The following is a 22,563-nucleotide window of genomic DNA, read 5'->3' as shown; positions in this document are numbered from 1 at the left end:
CAATGAAGAATTAAATGCTATTGAAGAGGGACCGGATGGATTACCACGATATTCTAACCAGTTTGATGGTCAATATGCAAATATTAGACCTGAAATTTCAGCCAAGAAATTCTTTAAAGTTGCTTTATTCGATCCAGTTTTCGCAAATGTTAAAGATGAACTTAAACAGCAATTCCAACCAAATATAGTAGCAAGAATTGCATCAGGTGCTTTATCTCAAGCATTCAAAGATTTAATTAAGAAACCATTATATCAGCAACGAGGTTTAACTTATGATTTAGTTAAGGAATCAGATAAAAGAAAATTTGAGAAATCAGATGATTATAAGAATGCAATTAATGAATATATTAGGTCTATTAATTACAATGAACCAGCTAAAAATCAACTTCAAGAACAAATACAGGGAATAATAGATTCAAAACTTCCAGCAAAATAAAAGTTTAAATATATTTTTTTATTCGAATATAAATGAGAAGACGTTTCACTAGTCAAAAGAACACTAACGCAAAAGCAGAGATTACGGTTGGTTATAACGTAAATGATGATAAATCACGAATTATTCAAAATGTTAAAGTTAATGTTAGCCCGAATTAACAAGGTCAGCAACTCAACCAAATTTATTAACTCGTGACTTACCGAAGAATGAGGAGAATGAAGAAAACCATGAGAATGGAGACCCAATCATTTTATCTGAACCTGGTAAAGAACCTGTTGAAATTCCCACTTATCCAACATACCCCCCACCTCTTTCATCAAACATCGAGAACCCATATAAAATAGACATTAATTCTGAATTAATGAAAATTTACCGTGATATAATAATTAATAATTATGATTCAATAATAAATTTAATTGACCAATCCGGTTTAATTATTTTACCTTATGAATCATTAATTCACATTATCGCCATTCTTTGTGATGTTCAAGATTCAGACGTTAAGATTCAATTTTTCATAGATGATGAGGTTTCATGCTGCGGAACAGTTGCAAAAATAAATCCTATAAAGGATATTAGCACAATTAAGATATCAAAGAACGGAACAACAACTGAACTTCATTTAACATATAATGATATTTATAATAAAATAGTTGATGAATATAAAATATCACTTGAAAAATTCTTTGTTAAGGCTATTTAATATTCAAGCATTAACATTATCGAATAATAATCCTTTGAATCATAATCAATAATAATTGACCTTTCACCAGTTTCTATCGTTTGTTTTATTTCTTTTTGTTCCCCACTATCCGGATCGGTCATTGTAATTGTTTTTGTTATAGTATCAGCTTTATCTTTAACTTCAATCTTTTTTCCATTGGGATATTTAAACCAAAATTCCAAAAATTCGATATTGTCAATCTGTTCATATTTTAATCTATCAATTACATTTTTAATACCATCTGAAAATCTTATGAAATGGTCATTATATGGGTTTGATTGAACTAAATTTGAATGAAGTGAAATATAACCTGTTGATGAATATGACACTGACTCATATTTTCTGAAAACACTAAAATTTATAACATGAATGAATTTCTTATTCGTTGAATTTATGAATTCTTGAGGTAATCTTATTCTAGTTTTATTTATCACTGGAAAATAACGCTTTACCATATTTTTAATCGTAAAAAAAATGTCAATTATCAATATTATTTCGAATAATAACTGTGAATTAAATTTAACAGTTAGCGGAATTTATAATGTTACTCTCGTTTCTGTGAGTGGTAAATTTAATCCCATTCTTTTAGACCCTTCAGATTATATATCATTTATTAAAGATGACCATGAAAAAACGTATGATATGTATATAAATAATGTGATAGCGAAATGGGATATTAACACGATTTTAAGTTATTTAAATGAATCATTTATCGTATGGTATGAAGAAAATTTTAAATCAAAACCTGATAAACTTTTTGAACTTGATGAAATAAATAACCTTATTAAATTTCCGCTGAAAATTAAATTTTGTACTCCTCATCTTCGTTCATTGTTGGGGATATTAAATTTTGAAAAAGATGTTGGGGATGTTTTGTATTCTGACACTGGTTCCAATTTCATTTTAATCAAATGTGATAAAGTTAATACCCCAATGAGATTTTCACATCAAACATTAGACCCTAACTCTTACCCATCAATACAAAACATTTTATCCATCAACTTAAACACATTTTCTTTATCATATCCATTTCAATTATCCGGGAATTCATTTATTCTTCATTCAAAAGATTTATCAAATATTAAATTTAGAATAACTGACCTATTTGATTGTGATTTAGAATTTATGAATGAAATATTATGGCAATTTCAAATAGAGAAAATAGCTGATGAGATAACGGATTAAATATTTATTTTTAAATCGTAATAAATGATTAAACAACAGCAACCACAACAACTTAAGGCGCAAAGCGCCCAGGTCCTTCAGACCATTACATACGCCATATATGCATATAATTCAAAGACGGCAGAACAAACGCAAAGGTTGAAATATGGAGATTTGGAGATAGTATTGAAAAATGACCATTTCGAATTCGTTTGCAAAGGCGGTGCAGTGATATCAAATATAAAAGAAATTTTATTTATGAATTCAAAAATTAAAGGAATAACGGATGATATAACATCAATTCCACCAGAAGAACAGAGATATTACGCATTAAATGCATTTCCTAAAGTTTTGAAGATTGGAAGATTTAATTTAAATGAGGAATTCATAGAAGGTTTCCTAAATGACATAATGAAGAAAGCAGATAAGGAATATGTGGATAGTGAATTAAATAAGAAGGCAAATTTGGTTTATGTTGATGAAAAAGATAATGAAATTAAAGAAAAGGTTGAATGGTATCATGAATGGACATTGGAGACTTTTAAAGTTAAAGCTGATACAGAATGGGTTTCAGGATGTTTAGACCTTAAAGCAGATAAAACTTATGTTAATGATGAGTTAGAGAAGAAAGCAGATAAGGAAAAAGTTATTTCATTCATTAATACTGAGTTAACAAAGAAAGCTGATATATCATTTGTTAATGAAGAAATAAAACAATCAGAGGTCTATTTTACTCCACCATTTTTAAATTTTATGAAATCATCAGATAAAACCTTTGATATAGATTCTTTTGAATGGATATGTTTCGATGGAGTGACCATGTATTTATTTTATACAGCTGGAGTGCTTTATTATTTTAAAACAAATGATTTTAAAAACTATGAATCATTTACTCCATCTGTTTGAATCCTGATACACGAAAGCCAATCATTAATCCAAGAATTTTATATGTTGAATATAATAACGGTAAATTTATGGGAATGATAACGGTTGGAGATGATTTTTGCCCTTGTTATTCATTCGATTGTATCCAATGGTTCAAATGTAATTTAAATCAAGATGCTAAATTTAAATATCCAAATAATCCTATTAGATGCGTTAATAATAAATGGGTACTAATTTATGAAGTCAATCAAATTTTCATTAGTGAGGATGGGATAAATTATTATATGTTTAGTATGATGTCATCAGATTTGGAAATTGATTATACAAGTAAGTGGTATTACATTAACAACATGTATTTTATCCTACAAAATGATAAAATTTATAGATCATCTTCAATACCACAAGGTCAATTTGAACAAATTTTTCAAGCTGATGGAGACATTGAAGCTTTATGTTATGGATCAAATGTTTATGTTCTCGTTTCAGGTGATATGGTCTATTCATATCCTGTAAGTTATAACAGACATATTTATTTATCACAAGATTTATCAAATTGGGAATTGGTTTATTCATTCACTCCAAAACTTACTCGAAATTATAGATTTACAAATTATTTTATATTGATGGGTATTTCATTGCTTTAGGATGTGGTGATTTAGTAAACATCAGTAGTGATGGAAGAAACTGGTCTGAAATCATAAAATTTCAAGATGTTAGAAAAGCAATTTTCAAAAATAATACGTTAATATTGATAACAAGACCAGTTTTAAATACTCACCCAAATTCAATATTATATAATAAATTCAATATTCATAATGGATTAAATACAATTCTTGAGATGATTTACCCCATTGGTTCTATTTATACGTCAATGAATTCAACAAATCCAGAAACAGTTTTAGGTTTTGGTACGTGGAAGCAGATTGTAGACAAATTCTTATACTGTGCTAGATATTCAAAGCAAACGGGAGGTTCGAAGAAAATTAAAGAAGCAAACCTTCCACCGCACACTCATACGGGAACTACAAACACAACAGGTAGTCATTCACATTCAATAACAAAAAGAGGTTATAGAAATCTTGCAGCAGGTTCGGATAGACAGGGAATGGATAGATATGATATTTCAAGTGACCCAGTAGATTCAAGCGCAGGTATTTTCTGTGGAACCGCAGGAAATCATGCCCATACTTTCACAACAAATCCAACAGGCTCGGGTGAAGATTATATGCCACCATTTATGACTGTATTCGCATGGTATAGAGTTCAATGAACGCTCAATGTTTGTGAAACAAACTTTAGAACGGACTGAAAGTCCTGAGCTCCAAAAGAGCAAACGGTATAATTTAAATTTTTATTTTAGTATAAATGAAGATTCTACCATATGGTGTTATTGGAAGAGATAAAGATGGAAACCCAATATTTGATCCAAAGTTAAAATTAAAGTTACTGACAAGACAACAACTTGAAAAGTTGCTGAAACCAAAACAGGATGAGAAAATGAGAAAATGAGAAAATGAGAAAATGAGAAAGAAAAAAATTTAAATTATGCAATTTTATTTTTATCATAAATGACAAAATTAATTAAGCCAACTATTTCTAAATTAATGATACCAATGAAATCATTTCATGGAGTACTTATCCCAGGTTCTTCACAATTAGCCGGGGCAAGTGTTGTGACTCAAGGTGGAACATTAGCGAATCCATTCAAATTATTAACTAAAGATGAACTTAATAAAATGATGATAAAATAACTGATAACAAAATTTTATTTCCTGTGTTGTTGTCAAAATGTCATGTTGTCATCATTTTTAAGAGAAGTTAATTGACATGGTAACATGGTAGCACTGAAAAAATTAAATTTGGATTGAGTTTAAAAATTCATCTTTATTAAATTCATCTCTTCCAATCAATTTATTTATTCTATTAAATTCTTTTATTTTTGCTTCACTCAGTTTAAGGATTGAACGGTAAGTTTCTAATTTTTCGATTATTTCTTTCCTATCTTTATCGTTTTCAGCCCCACCACATTGCGGCTTCTTTTTATAATAGCATATTTTTGATTTAATTCTGTTTAGTTTCTTTTTATATTCATCGTCTGGACTCTGAATCTTAATTGAATCAGGACTCTTGGATGCTTTGTTGTCACTCATTTCTTACGAAATAAAAAAAATTAAATATTATTTAAATATAATGGAGTAATAAAATAAATCGGAATTTCTATTAATTTATTGTCAACTTCAACTAATGCATTGCCGTTAATATATCTAACAAATTCAGCTATTGTGTCAAATCTTCGTCTTCTTTTTGTCATTGATTTATCAGTTTTTCCATAATCGAGATGAATCAAAACTTTATCCCCTTGTTTAAAATTCATGAGCCCCGAATTAATTTGTTCACGTTTAACATCATTTAACCTTTCCATTTGCTTTCTAATATATTCCCATTCTTTTGAAATATCATTTTTCATTTCCATTGGTTTCATGTTTATAGTTCTATGCCATGTATTATTGTAATAATATACTAACTGTTGTATGATGGAGTCATGATTTCCATCCCAGTATATCTGACCGTTAACCCCTAACGCATCTCTAAGAGTTCTCATTACCGCATCAACTATTTTATTATGAAACGTATATGGAGAGGATGAAAAGTAAAAATTAATTTGTGGGAAATAATGAGCCATAGCTGCCTGAAATCCTTTATCACCATCACCCCTTATATTATCTACTCTTTCATGATCTAGTAAGTATTGTATAGCTCTTCTTGTTTCCTGTTCTGTTTTCCCTTTCACCGGAATGCAATATAAATATCTGGTGTTAATGTTAATGGCAAATAAATAAGTAACGTTTCCTTTTGAATATTCTAAATGATCGATTTCGTATGAATATGGATATGGTGCAAATGAAGGGCGATTAAATTTTTCCTTTAACGGTTGAATTTTTGGGTCAGTTGGTTTATTTAATATTTTGAAATCCTTTTTAAAATCTTTTTGCTTCTTTAATGTTTGAAATGGATATAATAAAGTGAATGATGAAGGATTAACTGAAGGAGGAGGTACTACCGTTGGAGGTTTTGGTGTTGCAAGTGGTTTAATTTTATCTGCTTTGATTTTGGATGATGAAGTTTTAGTTGTTGATTTTCCTTTCATTAATTCTGAATGTATTTTATTCATTTGTTTTAAATATGTTGTATATAAAGGTTTGATATACTTTCCCGCTTCGAGTTTATGTTGAAGGATGAATTCCAAAAGTTGATCTTCATTTAAAAGTCGGGCTGAATATGGTTTAACTAATGAATCATAAATTAAAGCTTGTGCATCATTTATGGTCTGAAGGACCTGGGCGTTTTGCACCTTTAGCTGTTGAACATTTGCTACTTTCTCTTTTGGTGTTGTTTTCGGCTTTTTCTTCTTTGGCTTTTATTCCTTTGGCTTTTGCGGCTCAGGATTATATAATTTATATAATTCATCAATATCTTCTTCTGTTAATACTTTATTTTTGAAATCTTTCAATTGTTTAAGTTGTGATTTAGTTTTTCCCTTTGTATATTCATTATTTTTAATTTTGTCTTTAATTTTAGAAATTATTTTATCATGATATTTCAAAATTTCATTTTTATAATACCGATAATAATAACCCATATCATCACCCGTTATATTGTTATTATGTTTTTGGAGATATGCTTTTAAATCGTAATAATCAAGAAAATTTTGATAAAATACTAAATCATCAATTAAAATTTCTAAATCTACATTATCCATTTATATAAAAATAAAATAAATGTTTTAAGGGTGCCCACCTCTTTGAATCATAGTATCAAAACCATTATTTACATATTGAATTGCATCATTAACGGTTCCTTTTGTCTCTTCTGTGGCATTTTATTAAAAATAAAATTTTAAATTCATGACTCAACCCCTACGTTTTTAAATTGTATTAAATAAATGGCATACAACATCCATTTTCACAACATACAGCCTTAGTGTGTGCTCCTGTTAATGCAGTCTTACCAATTGTTAAGCGAGTCATTGACCCGTTTTTAAGTTGTAAATTAATATTCTGACCATCAAATATCACTTTATCATTTATTATATCCAAATAATTTTTAGGTGTTAATTGTTTATTTTGTCGTAAACTAACAACTTTCATTTTTTGTGCAATCTTTTTAAAATCACTTCCATCAATTGAACCGTTGAATGATGTATAACACTTAGGGCATAAAGCAACCATGTTATCACCTTGTTTCTCAATTGCTAAACCCAATAACTTCTTTTCATGTGCTTTTTCTTCAGCTTTATTCTTTAATTTAGGTTTAAATTTCTCATCAAAACAGAAGAAATCAAATGGTGTGAATTTGAAAATGTTTTTATCATAAAATTGTTTATCGGTAACAATTGCTTGAAATGCTTGAGTGTTAGGAAGATTTGGGTCGCCAGCGATTGCCCAATAAGATGAATCAGTATCACCTTCAATGAAATGAAAACGATTAACATCCATGCATTTATACATAAAATCATAAATGAAAACCAAATACCAGTATTTAGCGTTATCTAAAGTGAAGAATGCCTCTTGTAAACATGTATCACATCTATAAAATCTATCTTTAAGCATCACTTGATATGTATCCTCACCTATTTCTCTTATGTTTTTAAACTTATTTGACATACATGCAACGCGTGCCTTCTGTGCATTCATTATTTTAGTCTTTGCGTAATTTTATGTATTCATTGCATCGTAACCATATGATCCATTAAGTGAAATCTTGCAAAATAAACTTTTGCCTTTATTTCCTTCTAATTCAGCCTTTTGTCTTTCGTTCATAAATTTGTTCGCAAATTCATTAAAACAAGTGTTTTTAGTAAATGTTAAAATTGATTGAATATCATCGATGATAAAATGAAATCTGTCTATTAGATACCAAAGATAATAAGAAGAAAATGGTTGATATTGGTTGTGTGTTGATGCTAACTGAGTTAATTTCCTCTGTTTCTGGTCAACTGGTAGATTGTTTGATTTCATGTAATTATACATAAAACTGCCAATTGTTTTTTCATCTGTGATAATATCTAAGTTTCTTATTATCGGTAAAAAGTTTATGTAATCATTAATGTATTTTTCATCAATGTGACCCTTTACTTCAGCCACGAATAAAGTATTTTTCTTTCTAATAATTCCCAGTGCTTTTGCTTTCTTTGTTGCTGTATCACAAATGATAACACCATTCAATCTTCCGGCATATACATTTTATGGTCAGTATATTGAATGAAATCATGAGGATTAGATGAAAATGATGAAGGATATAATGAATTAAAATCAACACAAACGAAATGAGTCATGATGTTGGTGGTGTCCTCATTTGATACAGTTTTAGTTTCTGGACTATATGAAAGTTTATTAATGTGTGTGATTCCTTTAAGATTTACTCTATGTTGAACATTTGATAGACACCAGTAATTCCATTACGGAGAATGTGATAAGCTTCAACTGAATCTAAAGTCATTGGTAAATTATTTTTTAATGCATAATTTCTTAAATTGATTCTTAAACGTTGAACATCTTCATCTTTATTTGATTTTACGACATTGCAATAACAACACATTAACTGACAATTTTCTTTGGTATGTGGTTTTTCATTATCGATTCTATCCAATGTTGGTTTATTTGCATATGTAAACGCTTTACCACACATTTTGCATTTAGATGAAAGGATTAAATCGTGATAGTATTGAAAATCGTCCATTGAAACATTATTTTTAGTATCTCTTCTGCTTCTTCATCTTGTTTCTTATATGATTCAATTTTATATTTCCAATACTTTTTCGTTAATTCAAAACTTGATTCTATCTCTTCCTCAGGATATTTTTCATTAGGATTAAAGTCTTTATATGCTAAAGCGTAACGAATCATTGAAGCATTCGATGATAAAGAAAGATTATGAAGCGTGTCAATTTTATAAACAAATGTTTCTTCAATAATTTTATCAATTGGGTCAATCATAATTTCAACATCTTTATTGCAATAATGAATAAAATATTCTAATCTATTCTTAAAATTTTTAGCATCATTGAGATATATTTGATAATCACTATCTGATATAGTTTCTTGAGTTAATGCTGAATAAAATGAATCTTGAGTGAATGGTTCCACTTTATATAATTCTTCTTCGTAATTTTCCCATGTGATGAATTGATAAGGGAAAAAGGATTTAACACGTGATTTATTGTTTCCGAAATCTTGAGTGAATTGGTCTAATGTCCCACCCGCTATATAATTTCTGATGTCAATAAATCTTAATTCATATGGAACGTTTGTTTTCTTTACAATGACTTGCTTAAATTGAGAAGATGAACCCAGCATTGATTTTATTTTCCATTTTGCAGTGTTTAAATCACGAAGAATTAAATTTAAATCAAACTTTCCCGAATTAAAACCTATGATATTCACTTTATTGAATTCCTCATCTAGAAGTTCTTTAAATGCTTCCTTCTGTTTTTCATTTAATGTATGAGACAAAGTCCCCACCGTTTGCGACTTCAATAATTCATTGTATTGTTCAATCTATGATTCAACAACTAATGAACAGGTTGAAAATAAAAACTCAATCCAATCAGAAATAAAAGAATCACTCGAAGTTAAGCAAAAATTCCTTGTGTATGTTTTATCATTTAATTTAACTGTTGATGATACCATGAATGGTTTTAAGTAAGCATTCAAAGTTGCACACTCAGAAAGTTGTAATTCTTCTTTAGTCTCTAATGTTTCAAAGTCAAAAGTAATATAATATCTTGTCGGTTTATAATATTCTGCAAATTGTGAGCTAATAACCACTGATATATCTTCTGTTTCGTAATATGTGGTGCATATGGTTGCTGTGTCTTTTGCAACTGAACGTCTTGAATTAATCTCCCATTATTTTCTTTACATTTCTCACAATGCTTTAAAAATCTTCTTTGGTTTTCCTTTCTGGATCATCACGGATAGAATAAACTTCTTCTTTACAATGGACAAACTTTATAGCCGGTGAGTGCTTCAACGTCTGTTATTCTGTCAGCGTGAAGTTTTCCACATGGACTCTGTGTTAATAAAATATTTACTGTTTCAAATTCTGGATCTATCATTATTGATTCCACTAATGGAAAGTCTACCTTATTTATGTCCACGTCTTCTGGTTGAGGATCACAATAATAGAAATCAATATTAACATTTAACATTCTCGCTAATCTCTCACTTTCTGATGAAATGTCAAACCCTTCATATGCATCTATTGCTTCATTTAAATAGCTTCTACGAGTTTTAGGATTAACACCATCAGGAATGTTATAGAAGCGTTTAAATAACCTTCTACCTTCTGCTCTAATTTGATTATCATTCATTTTAGCTGTTCCGTTTTTGTTCATTTATGTAAGAATAAAAAATTAAAAAATAAATAAAAATAAAGTTTATTTTTTAAAGCCCATAAAATGAATTAAGAACACATAAATTTTTATCATCTGCGACGTGACGAATACATTTTAATTTACTCAAGAATGCGTACCCTGATACATTAAATCTAATTCCTGTCTTATTTAATTTCACAACTTTGAAAAGGAATGTATGAATAGCTATAAAATGATGAGAAGATGTTTTATGGGTTGCTTCCATTTTTTCTGAAATAAATGAATAAATATAATGCTTATAAGTTTTCATATCTTTTATGTTCTTAATAACGAATGGTATAGACCTTTCACTTCGTCTTCCTTCGGTGCTGTTCTTTCATATGAAACATTATTAGTATCTTCAATAATGAAACCACAATCACACAAAATTTTATAGGTTCCAATGGTTTCTTTTGATATTTTATCTAATAAATCAAAAACTTTATCAACACCGTGCATTTATTTAAATAATAATTTGTGTAAATATCATGATCTTCTTTCTTAATCGTATTAGTTGCATATGTCACGTTTTTAAGAGCTTTTTTGAATTTTTTGGAATCTAAAGGTGGTGAAAGTAGGATACAGGGGTATTCTTCATTATCAATAAATTGTAACTTATGTTTACGAATAAATTTAGTACCTTCTTCTGAAAGTGTTTCGTCTATTTCACCATCTAATAAATTTTGTGTTGATTCTGAGACATAATTTTTATATCTTTCTTCATGAGATTTCTGAACTTCTGATTCTGAAGCTGGGATATTCATTAGACCCTCTACTTCATTTTCATTATATTTTTCAACTTCTCTTAATTCCTTAATTTTTTCATCTATTTCATCTCTTATTTTTTCCAGTCTTTCAATTTCATTGTATTCATCATCTTTAATCCGTTCTTCATAATATTCAGGGAAAACATCAGGTTCTTTAGGTTTTTCTTCTTCAGATGTGGGATATAAGAAATTTATAACATCATCTTTATTCATTTTTCCATCATAATCTAAATCATTTAATAACTCGGCAAATTTTTGACAATTTCTTAAATAATATTTATAACTTCATAACACTCTCTCTAATATATCCTTTATTTCCTCGTTTGTGAATCCTAATTTTTTAACGTTGTTAGTTTTGACGCTCATTTCATACAAAATAAAAAAATAAAATAATAAAAAAAAAAAAAAAAAAGGTAGTGGGGCTTCCAGGCACTTCGTGCCTTCTAGCCCTGAAGATGATTATTATAAATGAAGTTCTTATATACGGGTCTTCCAGGAGCTTTTCACAAATTATATATGTTTTCATGTTTTGTCACTTTTCTGTCACTTTTCAGGAAAAAACATTTTTATTATTATATATAAATGAATTTTACAAAACCACCGTTACCGTTCTTTGGAAATAAGAGTAGATGTAAAGATATTATATTGAGAGAACTTAAGAAACTACCGAATGGTCTAACATTTGTAGATTTGTTCGGTGGAAGTTTCTATATATCCCATTTGTGCCATATAATATTCCCAGACTCAAAGATTATATGCAATGACTTCGACAACTATATGAACCGTCTCAAACATATTCCAGACACAAACAATATATTGAAAGAGTTAAAAGAAAAGATTCAGATAGGTAAGATGGAACGTATACCATTAGATAAGAAAAATATTGTGAGAGAGGTTTTGAAAAAAGCAGAATATATAGACTGGATAGTATATCTGCTAGACTATTATATAGTGGTTCTATAAGAGTTCATGACATTGAAACACTTATGTCAAAAGTTTTATATCTTAACTATACAAATGTTTTCAAAGAGGACATAGAAAAATATATTGAGGGTATAGAGTTTGTGAGATGTCATTGGACAGAGTTGTATGAAAAATATAAAGACAAGGAAAATGTTTTCTTTATAGTGGACCCGCCGTTCTATAACACATGGGATTTTCAATACCAAGTAGACTGGACTTTGAGAGACTCTTTAGAAACTTTAGACGTTTTACATAACCATCCATGCTTTTACTTTACATCCGATAAAAGTGGTTTGGAAACCGTTATGAGATGGTTAGAGGACATACATGACTATGAGTTTATATATGACAAGATAGAATATGAGAGAGGTCCTATAAACTGGAGAAAGTGTCATAACAAAGAAATTTTATTAGTAAGTAAATGTGGTTTGAAATGGGACTACTTGTTTTAGGTTTTTTCCATTGTGTCATTTATTTCTTTGACGTGGCAGAAAAGTACAGAGAATATGAAGATGAACCAATGCCTGCAAATGTTCAGCATATGTACTCGTAAGAGATATTTTTATCTAATATTAAATGGACGCACAGAACTTAGCGAATGCACAGCAACCTGGACAACCAAACCCAGAGAATATTCCAAATGAAGTTAGAATACAAACTGCAATGGCAAACTATGGTCAAGTGCCAACAGATGTACAAATGCAAACTGCCATTTCAAATGACGCTGCGTTAGGTTTGCCACCATGGTATGCAAATATGAGATGGAAAGAGTTTTATACAAACCCTGAAGTGGGATATAAACAACTGTATGCAGATGACGCGAACACAGGAGTTGACCCAGAATATGTTTTCTACCAGAGGAGAAACAGAATGTATGAGCTCCAGTTAAAGAATGCTATGGAACTCAACAGGAAACGCAAAAGACTAGGCGGACATTAGATTTTTACATATAGTAAAATGGGTTTCTTCAGTAGTATTGGAAACTTCTTTCGAAATGTTGGAAGAGGTATATGGAATGGAATAAAAACCGTAGGAAGAGGAATTTGGAACGGAGTCAAAAATATTGGTAAAAGAGTAGGTCAGTTTGTTGGTATTATACCTAAAGACCCTGAACCAGAAGAACAAGCTCCTGTTATACAACAGCCTGAACCTGCACCACAGTCTAGTTGGCAACCAAATCCAACACCTCAACCGTATTAAAAAATTATATTTTTACCGTTCGATAGTAGTTGTATATGAAACTAAGTTCTAAGTAAAACGCATGGTATAATGGAATTATTCTTTTCTTCCATCTGTAGTAAACCATACTTGAAAGTCTGAAATACTTCCACTTGGTGGTTCGTATAACTTTGTAGGTTTTTCGTAAAAGTCATTTGCCAAGCATAAGAAAGAGTTTTGGGCGCCAGAAAATGAAGCATGAACAATAATAGCATCTTGGTCGAAAACATTTTCATATGTTCCATTAGGGTTTTCGACTTCATAAAAGTCTGGGTGTACTGGATATGCTGCAGGCTGATTTAACATCCTCATAAATCTATACCATGCCAAGTTGTTATATTTTGTAGAAATATAAACGTTTTCTCCAAGGTCTTCTATTTTATTGATTTTAACAGTTGCATTTTTCCTGTCATAAATAATATCGAGATGGTACTCTCCTTCGTCAATGTTATACTGGTTTGCATATTCGATATAGATATCGTTTATTTTTTCTTGAAAAGCTTGAAGAGTTGTTTCTAAGTTTACAAGCAAACTAACTTGTAAAAGTTTTCCCTGTTCAAATTTCTCATACATACGTTTTTCTTTGTTATAGTATCGAACTTCAAAACCGACCGTAAATGGGAAACCATGTATGGCTTCTGAAATGAACTTCATTCTACGAAAGCCAATAGCTTTTGTGACAGATGGGTCTCTTAACCATCTTAATGGGTAGTCAAAACGATAGCCTTCATGCTTTACGGTCTCTGTCTCAAACTTTTGACCGACATTAGTAAAAAGTTCATCTAATGGTTTAGTTGTAGCAACTCTTGAATTTTCTTTTTCTATTGGAAGCATATTTTATCTAGAATAAAAATGTCGAAAGATATTGCTTCCATGAGAGAAATACAACACAACCGACAACTCATTATGCAAGCTCTAAATAAGAACACAACAAACTTTTCAAACTATTCTAAGATATCTGAGTCATTGAAAGAAGGAAACTTAAAACTGACATTAAACCCTATAACAGATGAGTTTCTATTTCAAGACAATAAGAACAATACTGTCTGTATAAATCCAACAAAAGGAACTTTAAACGAGAAACCTATAAATGAACTTCTTTTGAAAGCAGATGTTGACAACAAAGCTGACAAAGAATATGTAGACGATGCAATAGCAAAAGAAGAAGAAAGAGCTAACAATGCTTATGCAACAAAAGAACATACTCATCCTGAACTAGCAGACAAAACATATGTTGACAATAAAATGTCAAGTGAAGTGACAAGAGCTGAAAACGAATATTCTAAAAAGACTCATATACATTATATTAACCAAATACCAAGTCTTAAGGAAACATTAGAGACAAAAGCAGATAAGACTCATACACATACCATTGCAAATATTACAAACTTACAAGAAACCTTAAACAGGAAAAGTGACGTTGGACATACACATACATCTTCTGAAATAACAGACTTAAACGTTAGCCTTGAAAATAAAGCAGATAAAACATATGTCAATGAAATATACCAAAGTTTGATAGGAACAAAAAATATTGAAACTATTGTTGGTGACTTTTCTGTCAATGAAGAAAATAAATATTTTAGATGGCAGTTGGTACAGTCCTTAAAAAATGGTACACGGCATAAACTCATTCCGAAAAATAACAATGAAATGTATGTAAGCTATAAAAGAATGATGGTACACAAGTTAAAGTTCCATTAGACAACAACTGCTACTTAAACTTATATGGAGACGAACAAAAGAAATATTTAAGAGTTTATGAAATGACAGATATGACATTGCCTGACCCAGCTCCAGCACCATATTATTATGACTATGGAGATGACGTCAGAACACCACATGTAGATGAACAAAAGCTAACATTATATTTAGATTATTATAGATATAAAAGATATAATGCAATAGAAAAAACGAGAATAGTATACTATTATGAAGATGACAGAAATAAATATTATAGTCAAGATTTTACCTACCCTGAAAACATAAGATTATATTATAAAAAATATTCTGACACAAACCAGAAGAAACCTGAAATAGTTGCACTATATTTTAAGTTCAAAAGAGACAATCCTATAATATCTCATATGTTTGATTTAATGAACCCAGTAGGTTCTATTTATACATCTATGGATGCAAGAGGTCCTCAAGTAATGTTTGGTGTTGGTGCATGGGAACAAATAGTCGACAGGTTTTTGTATTGTGCAAAACTCTTCAAAGGAAACAGGTGGAAGTAAAACGATTTCAGGTGAAAATTTACCTGCACACACAGTCACTACATAGATTTAAGTACATCTCAAGCAGGTTGGCATAAGCATAGATATTGGGATTGGTCAGGAATGACAAAAGGTAAAGGATATGATGTTAAAGACGACGTTAAGTTTGCTATAAATTGTTACTGGAGTGACACTCGGGAGAAGGAAACCATACACATTTCGTTTCAGGATATACGCAAACAACGGACAAAGTAAAGAATGCATGCCACCTTACATGACAGTTTACGCATGGTATAGAATTGCTTAGTCGTCATTTTCAACTTCTTTAGCATATTTCGTCAGGAGTTGTCTTATATTTGTTAGGAACTGTCTTTGAAAGTATACCACCTTGAACTTTGACAAGTTTGAAACGAGGTCTGACAATAGTCGTTTTATCTTCTGCTTGCAGTGTGTACATTTTGCCATGTTTGCCTAAAACTTCATAATATTCTCTTGTATACTTTCTTCTATTTTTACGAACACGAATGTGAGTACCTGTCGGGTTCCCATTGTTGTCATAGTCAATAGTATTTTCATATGGGTCGCGTTTAGGTATTTCTATTTTTACTTTGTCACCTTTCTGAAGTTTGAAGCCCGGCATTCTTTCTTGTTTGTCTCTTTTGACTAAATTATTAAATATATAGTCTTTTTCTAAGTCAGGGTTGTTTTTCATTTCTTCGGGGAGTGGTTTCCCAAACCTTTTTGTTTACGGCTATTGTAAATATTTAAAACTTGTCTCATCTTTGCCATGGAGAAGTGTCTATATTTGTCGTCATATGACATTTCATTTGCTTCACCACCTTGTGGTTGGTTTAAGTCTCTTAACATTTTTATACAACCGTCAATGACACCAAGAGCAGAATGGTTTTGGTCGACAATGAAATATTGGTTTACATTTTTTGAACGCAGATAGTTTTTTACATCATCTGATTTGAAAGAACTTTCACAGTCAGATGTCAGTTTTGTTGGATGGTATTTGTCAACGAATATTGTCAAAGCAGTTTTCACATCTAAAATATTTTTGGACCATAATGGTATGGCTTCACAGTATCTTGTGTTTTGACCGACAAATATTAGCCAGTATGGTGGTCCATCTTCTCTATACCTCGGAATGTTTTCCAAGATATCCATAAACCAAGCATTTGGTGTTGAACTAAAGATTTTTATCATGAGTGCTTTCTTTGTTGCCTTAGAAACATAGGGGTCCTTGTTCGGATTCGTCATTTTTTACCCTATAAGAAATGGGTTTATTTGGCGCATTAGCAGGAGTCGCATCTAGATTTTTACCCGCAGTGGGAACAATAGCCAGAGGTGTATTTGGAGTTGGAAGGAAGATTTTGAGTACATTAGGTATACTTAAAGAGAAAGCACAACCTATTATACAAACTGTACAGAAAGGTTGGGATGTAGCACGAGATGCAACAAATCTTATTCCAAATCCTGAAACAAGAGGAAAAGTTCAAGGATGGATGGACAATGTAGGAAGACAAGCAGGAAACTATATATAACAAAGCAAATGACTACTATAACCAAGCAGGACACTATATGGACCAAGGTGAAAGATTCTTTAACAGAGGATATAACCATGCACAACAATGGTAAACAATAACCAACCTCAACCGCCTCAAACGTGGGGAATGTAAAGTTTTTTACTGAGATGAAATGAACAATACAGCATTGAGACAAATGGGTTCAAGATGGATTTGTCGGCTTCCAGCAGTTACACAACGTGTTTGTCAAGTTCTTCCTATACCTCAGGAAGTTTTAGACCGACTTAAAAAACAACAACAACCAGTTGAAAACAAACCAAACTAAAATTTTTTACTGAGATGAAATGACCGAAGAAGTTGAAACGGTAGATTTGACACCACAAACAAAAAGTTCAGAACCATTGTCAAAACCTGTCAAAGAACTTACAGATGAAGAGAAAAATTCAATAATAGAAAAGTGCCAGGTCTGGAAATACAAACCCTAACTACAAAGTCACTTTTCATAGAAATGGAACGGCTAGTATCTCAAAAAAGAAACAGACTCTCACAAATAAAATATTGAAGTCGGGGAGCTTTCGAGACAACAGATGGAAAAGTTTACTTCACTGACCAACAGTTCATTATAGAACATCTCATTGACTTAGAGTCGAAATATTCTAAACTTTACAACAAACACAAAAAGTTGAAAGGAAAACAAAAACAAATGGCATATGATATTTATGAAGATGTTGACGACACAACCGTTCCTGCAAGTAGGGTAAAGTCAGAGGAACCGAAAAGTGACGAAAAACTGATAGAAGAAGAAAAACCAAAAACTGAAGATAAACCAAAACCAAAGTTTAGTTTCCAAACTAAACCAAGTCAACCTTCATTAGCTGGTATGGGTTGGCGTCAAAGACTTATGGCAGCAGGCGGTTATGTAAAGTAAAGAAAAAAAAACATATTTTTTTATTTTTATAAAAATGCCCCCATATAGAATGGATAGAAAGTCTGCTAGAATAAAAGCAGAGTTACAAAGATATGGTTGGAGAGTTTCGAAAGAATTTAAATATAGGAAGGGAAACCCATAAAAAGTCTATGACAAACTGGCTGGTCTTCGCTACGAAATGGATTGGAAACAGCACGTGCAAATTATCCAAAAGACTAGAGAGGTTAGAAGAAGAACGTCTTATGAACATGCCTTTCGATGTTAGTGAACCTCAAGTTGAAGGACACGACGGCTTTGCCAGATTCTACTGGAAACATGACGAACAATTGCATCCTTTGAGAAGGAAAAAAGGAAAAGGTGAAGACACACATGCTCCCATGGAAAGAACAAGATATGCATATGAAAAGTATCGTGAAAGTTAGAAGTCAAATTACATCTGGTCGAACCTTTACAGTAAACTTTGACGAAGGAAAGAACAAAGAAGGCTTCATGGGAGTACTTGCTGCAATTCAAGACGGAAATAAGAAAGGACACAATCTCAGATTGACATAACAGATTTGGATGGTCACATTTACTATGCAAATGGCAATGAACAAACAGCCGCAAAACTTCTTGACGCTTTCAAGACTACAAAGAGAGAACAAATGGTTGACTCCGACTCAGACATTTTGAATGCAATTGAAGGAATTGCAAGTGTCAAGTTCGAATGGTACCAACCTAACCCTCAAGCAGTCAGACAACATGCTGGATACTTCCCCTTCATAAATAAGTCTGACATTGACTTGACAAGGTATGGAATTTACAATTCAATTGAAAACAATTGTCAATGAACCTTGTATTCTTACATGTCTCAGGAACTCTGGTCTTGTTACAGAAGAGAAGATGAAGTATCTTGAGTCATGTGTGAAGACAAGGTACATTCTCAGAGGTCAATTGGCAAAAATTGCACCGTTGGCAAATGTCAATATCCGAGTCAACATACCTACAGCTAAAGGTTCTTCACATGACGACTATGTTGTTGACAAAGACTTACCATGGTTGAAGATTGCAATTGTCCACAACCACTTCATGTTGAACGAAAGTCTTACAAACCCATTCTTTGGTAAAAGTAAGTGCAACATTGTCAGAGCTGTAAACATTCTTTTCGAGAAAGGTTTGTTGGAAACCAATTCCAGATGACAAGCTGACAGAAACTTTTGTACCAAAAGACGAAACAAACTTTTCATTGTTAGCAAGACCAAAAAGTTGTTCCAGACAAAGTTCTAGTACAAAAGAAGTACACAATTCCACAAGGAGTTGGATTGTTCGGATACCAACCTGAACCAGAAGAACTTCCAATGAGGTTGCAAGAACTTCAAGATGCTATAAGCAAACTTCCATTGAGACATCCAATTGACGTCAAATTGTATTGGAGAGCATCTGAGTTAGGTCAGAAGGTTTATATGAACACAGGTTGCTTCGACGATGTTTATGAGATAACAGGAGAAGTTTCTCAGAAGATAAGAGACTCACTTGAAATTTCCACAAACTGGACCAATTGGTTGCGACAAGTTCGACTCAAACGAAAAGATATACTATGTCGACCTTAACGCTGCATACATGAGGTTTGTCCAATATATTCCGACTGGAATTCAAACGAAGATGGTGAGTTCCCGGGAAGGAAACTATACAGTTGGAAAAGTCATACAACAACTGTATGATATTAGGAAAAGCTTCAAACCCCAAACTTGCAATGACACTCAAATTGCTTATGAATTCGACATGGGGATATTCCATTAAGAAACCTCAAAGAGATGAAGAGTAAACATATGAGAAGGTCGACAACTTTGTTGAAAGGTTTTCTCCTTTTGTTTTTGAAGTACGAATTCACTCAAGGTCAAAGTGGCTTAGTAACCACATTAAAACCTATTGTCGAACATTGGTCTTACCCTCAGTTCGCAAAGGCAGTCCTTGACAACTACAACAAATTCTTCTCCGAAGTCAAATCCAAAGTGAAGGTTTACTATGAGAACATTGACGCACTCATGACGAACGAAGAAGGATACAACAAACTCATTGAAATGGGAATGGTCGGTGAAAAGATGGGCTGTTTTAAGCTAGATAAGGTATTTCTGAAGTTCATGCCTCTCCAAGCGTAAGTACTGGGGCATACTTGAAGACGGCACAGAAATAAAACATTGCATGAAGTAAAAATTTATTTTAAAAAAGTGACATTTTTTAATTTTATTTTGAAATGTACGCTGAGTTGTTGGAGAAGACCGTTGGGAAACTTGTTTGTTAGATGAGAAATATGAAATGGCATACCATTTTAAAACAATATATTTTTACATATATTAAATGCTTCAGGTTGAAAACAAAGAACAAAAGTAGCAGATACAAAACCGTTAGACTATATCTTTACAAATGCTGGTAGGACATTTCAGATGAAGAAATTTCATCCCGAGTATACAGGTTTGACTATCCAATTCGTTGGCTTCAAAGTCCTTCAGATGCAAAGGCAATAGGATTTAGAAGAGTTTTGTTTTCAAATAGAACTAACGCATTTATGTTCGCAGTATATTTTCATGGGGCAGTATAAAGGTCATGATGGTCTAATAGACAAATTTGACGAAATGAGGATCTTTACAGTTCGTTCAGACGAAAGTCTTGAGAAAACTCTAAATGACTTTCAAACTCAAATGAACAAATATTATTGGGAATTTCAAGAAAAATACGACTCTTTACTAAATGGAACATACTATCTGAAACTAGAATATGACAAGATGAACTCCACCGTTTTATTTCAAAAGATTGAAATTAACCCTCCAAGAGATACAGAGTTTTTATTTTGGAAAGTAGACAAACGTTCTTGGGCACAATTTCTTCGGTTACTAAACCAGAACGAACCATTACCACCAGATGTCCATTTAAATTTATACTTCCACCAGCAGATTTGACAGTTTATAGAAACGTGTTTGACCCCTCAAAATGTTATGTGTCATGCAAAGTTTCAGTTCAAGCAACAATAAGTTTTCTATGTATTGGTAAGGACTTTTATGACTTTGCTTCTAAATTCTACGAACCACCTAGTAACAGTTTCTCTGACTTTCAAGTTTGTTCACAACAAATGGTGTGCAACATATTATTCCATTGTACTATGACTTTTATCTCGAATTGTCTTTCATATATAACTACGGAAAAGTGCTGAAAAAGTATTGAAAAATACTTTTAGGGTAGAAGGTTAGATCTAACCTCTTTTCTAACCTCTTTTCTACCCTCTTGAATTTGTCATGATTTCATCGTACATGTTTTGTCATGACTTCTTCGTAATGAGTGTAAAGGACCCAAAAATATAATTTAGGGTAGAAGGTTAGATCTAACCTCTTTTCTAACACTCTTTTCTACCTCTTGAATTTGTCAAGACTTCTCGTAAATGTTTTGTCAAGACTTCTTCGTAATGAGTGTAAAGGACCCAAAAATATAATTTAGGGTTAAGAAGGTTAGATCTAACCTCTTTTCTAACCTCTTTTTCTACCCTCTTGAATTTGTCATGATTTCATCGTAAATGTTTTGTCAAGACTTCTTCGTAATGTTTTGTCAAACATGAACGTAAATGTTTTGTCAAGACTTCTTCGTAATGAGTGTAAAGGACCCAAAAAATATAATTTAGGGTAGAAGGTTAGATCTAACCTCTTTCTAACCTCTTTTCTAACCTCTTTTCTACCCCATGAATTTTCATGAAATTTTCCCGAAATAAAAAATAAAGTTAGTTTTATTTTTTTTATTTTTTTATTTTGTATAAAAATATGAATTTCAAACAATCGGCACAACAACACTTCAAACAACAACAGTACAAACTCGTTAGTCATGATCCAACATCTATGTTAGTAGAGATGAAAAGCTCATTCCTTCTTCATATACTTTCGAAAACAAAAAATCCAGAAGATAAAGCAAGAACTTTTAACAAGTAATTTGGACTGTTGTGCGAAAGATGAAACAAATGAACAGTATCTTTATGAAATGCAGGACATTATTGACCATTTGCCTAAAGAAATCAGCAGGCAAAGCTCACGTATTCCTGAAATTCGAGAAAATAGAAGTCAAAGCCAACTGACGTCACGTAGAAATAAAGATAGATTGCATTACGCAAAGGTTCTATAATTCGTAATGAAGTTCTCAGGATATTGCTTTAATATGGCAACCATAAGGTATATGAGACAAAGATTGCGACATTCAATGGTGTATAGTTGCAAGAATGTTGCTTCTAGACTCAATATATAAATCTGAAAATTTATAGGGACCTACGACAACTTGTTGTTAGTTGCTGAATGTGTATGGCA

General features: G+C 31.6%; 6 protein-coding genes and 7 pseudogenes across 13 annotated transcripts, besides 3 other annotated features; 8 read left to right on the top strand and 5 right to left on the bottom strand.

Annotated features, from left to right (window-relative positions):
* Positions 1-11,528: part of a mobile genetic element that runs on past the window's edge.
* TVAGG3_0267610 lies at positions 469-1,139 on the top strand (annotated as a pseudogene). Its single transcript has one exon. A coding segment is annotated over exon 1 (671 nt).
* Positions 2,370-3,047, top strand: TVAGG3_0267600 (uncharacterized protein; the record flags this gene model as incomplete). The annotated part of the gene is made up of 1 exon (XM_051228475.1): positions 2,370-3,047. A coding segment is annotated over one exon (678 nt), but the record flags the coding sequence as incomplete, so codon positions are not given.
* On the top strand, positions 3,494-4,479 carry TVAGG3_0267590 (annotated as a pseudogene). Its single transcript has one exon. A coding segment is annotated over exon 1 (986 nt).
* On the bottom strand, positions 5,063-5,359 carry TVAGG3_0267580 (uncharacterized protein; the record flags this gene model as incomplete). Its single annotated transcript, XM_001294403.1, has 1 exon — positions 5,063-5,359. The coding sequence occupies one exon, from the start codon at positions 5,357-5,359 to the stop codon at positions 5,063-5,065; it is 297 nt and encodes a 98-aa protein (XP_001294404.1).
* Positions 5,620-6,624, bottom strand: TVAGG3_0267570 (integrase core domain containing protein family; the record flags this gene model as incomplete). Its single annotated transcript, XM_051228474.1, has 1 exon — positions 5,620-6,624. A coding segment is annotated over one exon (1,005 nt), but the record flags the coding sequence as incomplete, so codon positions are not given.
* On the bottom strand, positions 10,146-10,412 carry TVAGG3_0267560 (annotated as a pseudogene). The gene has a single exon. A coding segment is annotated over exon 1 (267 nt).
* A 244-nt stretch (positions 11,529-11,772) lies between the features above and the next one.
* Positions 11,773-11,871: a terminal%2Cinverted (terminal inverted repeat of Maverick-3 transposon ID:TVAGG3_0267460).
* Positions 11,773-22,563: part of a mobile genetic element that runs on past the window's edge.
* On the top strand, positions 12,930-13,292 carry TVAGG3_0267540 (uncharacterized protein; the record flags this gene model as incomplete). Its single annotated transcript, XM_051228473.1, has 1 exon — positions 12,930-13,292. The coding sequence occupies one exon, from the start codon at positions 12,930-12,932 to the stop codon at positions 13,290-13,292; it is 363 nt and encodes a 120-aa protein (XP_051098203.1).
* On the top strand, positions 13,311-13,553 carry TVAGG3_0267530 (serine threonine-protein phosphatase family; the record flags this gene model as incomplete). Its single annotated transcript, XM_051228472.1, has 1 exon — positions 13,311-13,553. One exon carries the CDS (start codon positions 13,311-13,313, stop codon positions 13,551-13,553), a length of 243 nt encoding a protein of 80 aa, XP_051098202.1.
* TVAGG3_0267520 lies at positions 13,558-14,405 on the bottom strand (annotated as a pseudogene). The gene has a single exon. A coding segment is annotated over exon 1 (848 nt).
* TVAGG3_0267510 lies at positions 14,478-15,804 on the top strand (annotated as a pseudogene). The gene has a single exon. A coding segment is annotated over exon 1 (1,327 nt).
* TVAGG3_0267500 lies at positions 16,138-17,050 on the bottom strand (annotated as a pseudogene). Its single transcript has one exon. A coding segment is annotated over exon 1 (913 nt).
* TVAGG3_0267490 (uncharacterized protein) lies at positions 17,489-17,641 on the top strand (the record flags this gene model as incomplete). The annotated part of the gene is made up of 1 exon (XM_051228471.1): positions 17,489-17,641. The coding sequence occupies one exon, from the start codon at positions 17,489-17,491 to the stop codon at positions 17,639-17,641; it is 153 nt and encodes a 50-aa protein (XP_051098201.1).
* On the top strand, positions 17,661-18,244 carry TVAGG3_0267480 (annotated as a pseudogene). The gene has a single exon. A coding segment is annotated over exon 1 (584 nt).

This window comes from Trichomonas vaginalis, chromosome V, assembly GCF_026262505.1.
Source record: "Trichomonas vaginalis G3 chromosome V, whole genome shotgun sequence".
NCBI lineage: Eukaryota > Parabasalia > Trichomonadida > Trichomonadidae > Trichomonas > Trichomonas vaginalis.
This window is presented reverse-complemented; position numbering and strand designations above follow the sequence as displayed.